The 4,207-nt window shown below is 44.4% G+C and overlaps 1 protein-coding gene across 1 annotated transcript in view; it reads left to right on the forward strand.

The window, feature by feature from the left end:
- Window positions 1–4,207, forward strand: part of KCNV2 (potassium voltage-gated channel modifier subfamily V member 2) — a 12,545-nt gene that overhangs the window by 821 nt on the left and 7,517 nt on the right. Inside the window, 1 exon segment of the mRNA XM_006768236.2 lies at window positions 1–650. This exon segment is cut by the window's left edge and continues 17 nt beyond it. Coding sequence (XP_006768299.1) covers window positions 1–650 — 650 coding nt within the window.

Below are 4,207 nucleotides of genomic sequence, written 5' to 3' on the forward strand. Positions count from 1 at the left end.
GCTTCTGCGGGCCGCAGCGCCAGCGCCTCTGGAACCTCATGGAGAAGCCCTTCTCGTCCGCGGCCGCCAAGGCCATCGGGGTGGCCTCCAGCCTCTTCGTGCTCGTCTCCATCGTGGCGCTGGCCCTCAACACGGTGGAGGAGATGCACCAGCGGGCGGAGGGCGGCCGCTGGGCGGTGCTGGAGCACGTGGAGGTGCTGTGCATCGCCTTCTTCACGCTCGAGTTCCTGCTGCGCCTGGCCTCCACGCCCGACCTGCGCCGCTTCGCGCGCAGCGCCCTCAACCTGGTGGACCTGGTGGCCATCCTGCCGCTCTACCTGCAGCTGCTGCTCGAGTGCTTCACGGACGAGGACCAGCGGCGCGGCCAGGGCTCCTCCCGGGAGCACGACCTGGAGACGGTGGGCAAGGTGGGCCAGGTGCTGCGCGTCATGCGCCTCATGCGCATCTTCCGCATCCTCAAGCTGGCGCGGCACTCCACCGGCCTGCGCGCCTTCGGCTTCACCCTGCGCCAGTGCTACCAGCAGGTGGGCTGCCTGCTGCTCTTCATCGCCATGGGCATCTTCTCCTTCTCCGCTGCCGTCTACTCCGTGGAGCACGATGTGCCCGGCACCAACTTCACCAGCATCCCGCACTCCTGGTGGTGGGCCGCGGTGAGTGCCATGGCCGTGGGCTTTCCTGCTCTCCTCACCGCCCTCCCATTCCGGGGTGCTCAGCTGCCTGTCTTCATCCCCTGATCGCCCCTTTGCCTTGCAGTAGGACCACCCCATGGCTGCCTCCAGCTAACGAAAAAGAGAGAGGGTTGTGGGGGGTTGGAAAGACAGAGACACTGTAGTCCAGTAGGTAACGATTTGACTTGGCCCTAAGAATCTCCAAATCTAGAGATAGTTTTAAAACCCTTGCCAGGCAGATTTTAAGAATTCGTTGTTGATGTCTGTGGGAAGCTGCCTGATCACCATTCTTGTTGCCGCTCATTGAACATCTGTTATCCTAAGTAGCTGATAACTTTATCTTCACCCAAAGGTGGTGGTTTTGATCACTATTTCTATTTAAAACAGAACAAGTTGGAAGTGGTTTTTTGTTGTTGTGATTGTTGTGTGTTGTTATTGTTGTTGTTGTTTTGTAAGGAAACTGCATGTTTATTCCGGAGAGGAAGTGAGACTTGGATGAACACTGTCACCTTAACTGAAATCCCATTGGTCCTAGCTAAACTGAGTGAGTTAAGGAGCACCTAAAACTGGAACTTGCTCCAATGTCACGGAAACTCTTTCAGGACCTGGAATTATTGCCTCATTTTATAGAGAGAGGAACTGAGGTGCAGAGAGTTTGAGTGCAGACACACAGCTAAATCCAGAGAGAAGACTGAAGCCCAAGCCAGTACAAGCGCAAAACCATTGCCCCTTCCACACCCAGCACCGCCTCTTCCATGCGTTAGCTCGTCTGCAGGCCTTGAACAGTGAATATACTAGTTATTTTTGTCACTTCTTTCTGTAGTAGTTGCCTTTTCATAACAATTTATGCCATCTACTCTCATACCTGCATTTCTGGGTTGCTAGACTAAATCCCTGAAAAATCCCTGACGTCCTGGAAATGCTGACTGTGTCTTCTCAGGTCAGTGAGTAAGCTGGCATGTGTGCATACGAAGAACTAGGTAAATTATATGGCTTCCATATTTTCTTTCTGTTGTTGACACTATTACAGATGCCTCCAATTTTCCCCCCTTTGCCCACCTACACCTAGCCCCGCCACCCCACCCCCAGCCTTCACCACACTGCTGTCTGTGTCCATGTGCTCTGCATAGATGTTCTTTAGCTACTCTCTTCGCCTTCTTTTATCCAGACCCTCCCACTCTCCTCCACTCTGACACCTGTCAGTCTGTTCCATATATTTTCTTAAGTAGATTATTATAATGCCTTTAAAGACATTAAGCAAATACAACCACTTTTTCTAGAAAGTCGGTATTTTCAACATTAACATTGGGTATGTCAGAACCCAAAGTTTTGGGTGAACTATCTGAGATGAACCAACCCAGGGGGAATAGAGCAGCGCAGCTTGGTAGGATGGAAGGAAGATTTCTATTTCGATTCTTGCATCAGATCTGGTAATAATTACCTATGACCCTAAATAATGAGCTGTGAAACCTCACTCCCTCACTCCCACCCTCAGTGTCCTCGGCTCTGCAAGGGGAAGATGGAGAGCTCAAATGTCCTTCAGCTTGAGAGCTCTCTTCAGTGAAGGGGTGACATTAGGCTCTTCCAAACAAGCTACCCAAATGTCACTCCTCTGATCCTATTCCAAACGACAAAAGGTCATCTCCATGGTAGGTAACCTGTAAGTACAGATGGAGCTGATAGAGAGTGATTTTCCCCAGCAAATGACATTTACTTTGGAGGTGAGTAAGGCAGGCAGGGAAAAGAGCAAATCCACATGCTGATGATATAATTCCACGTTTTAGAGAGCCAACTTCTCATTCATTCAGATATCCTAGAAGCCTCGCATATATAGGCCAGATCTAGTGGACGCGTTAATATTTTAATTTTAACCCACAAAACTTTTTTTTTTACCTTTTGTATATGAACAGAAAGATTTTTATAAAATTGTTCTCGCCGATACTGGATTTTCCTTTTTAAAAATTCCCTGAAGTGAATGCCCTTTGACTCCATTTAATTTCTTGATTGGCTTAATATACAATGATGTTTAAAACTTTCAAATGATCCCCTTTTATGTTAGCTGAAATTATTTTACTCAAGACCAGTATTTTCCATAAATTGAACAATAAAAATTGAATCAACATCCAGGTTTTATCTACAATAAATTTTACCAATGATTGCTTTTATCAATATGAGTTTTCTCTTGTAGCCTTTATCTCTAGCAGGCACTATTTTCACAAACCAAAATTTGTACATTTCAACCTTACCGTTTCCCGACCTTAGCCTTTATCAATGGCCTTTGTTCATATTATTCTCTGAGAATTATTTATACTAGTAAGAATCATTATGAATTAGATAAAAGACTGATAACTTGTATTTATTTCTAAACTAGCTATAAGAGCAATTGCCCTTGAACATTCAAGCGCTGCTCTATTCCCCCGGACTAATGTCTTATTAACCCAGTTCTTAATACTTCTACTAACATTGCATATTGTGTACTAAGGGTTTGTATTCTCCGTAGAGCAAAGAGAAAGGAACACTGTCAAAATGATGCAGACAGAATGTCTTATTTCCTTATATGGATACAAAGTAAAACGATGCAAAATATTAGGACCAATTCCTCAGGTTAACCCACAAAAATCCATCTCATTCATTCACTGAGCAAGAATTTTTTAGCACCTCCAGTGTGCCAAGCAGTATTCTAAACACTAGAGATACCAAGTGATAGAAAGAAGAGAAGATGAAGTTCTTTCACTTGTAGAGTGTATATTCTAATGGAGAAAAATTTCAGATGTTTGTGTGTCTTATATAGAATAATAAGATTGAGTCAACAATAAAAAAATGAATTTTAAAGAGATGAAGGGGAAAAAATAATAGGATCGAGAGTGACCTGGGTGGTAAAATCTACATCTGATGGATGGCCAGAGATGCCCTCTTAAAGAGAACATTTAGGTAAAATTTGAAACATGAGAAAAAAACTCATATAAACATATACAGTGGGGCCTTGACTTACGAGTTTAATTCATTCCGAGTCCGAGCTCGTTAACTCAAATTACTCTGTCAACTCAATGCAAAAAATCAGCTGAGAGACAGATGGTATCTCAAAAAACTCGTTAGTCAGGACACTCATAAGTCAAGGCCCCACTGTATAACTAAACAAATGTGAGCATATGAGAAGTGGAATCCTAGAAGTAACTTTAATTGAATAGTCTCCAAGCATTGTATTGATCATACATCTCATAATTTAGAATTTTTGAGCACACTCCCATGATCAGTGTGTGTTTAGTTATTCATAAATTTTAAGCCATTTATTATCACAATAATATTGCTTCACAAACCACCCCAAAACTCAATGGCTTAAAATGCCAAGCATATATTTAGCTAATGAGTTTGGAAGTCATCAATTTACGCTGGTTTCAACTAGAAGGTTCTTCTGATTTGACCTCATATCTGATAGTCAGCTGGCTAAAAGCTGGAATGAAGGAGGAGACTAGGTTAGATAGCTTTCATTCCTTAGCAGACATGTATCCATGGCAAAAGATGGGGGGGGGGGGGGGGGG

This window comes from Myotis davidii, unplaced genomic scaffold (assembly GCF_000327345.1).
Source record: "Myotis davidii unplaced genomic scaffold, ASM32734v1 scaffold83, whole genome shotgun sequence".
Taxonomy (NCBI): Eukaryota; Metazoa; Chordata; class Mammalia; order Chiroptera; family Vespertilionidae; genus Myotis; species Myotis davidii.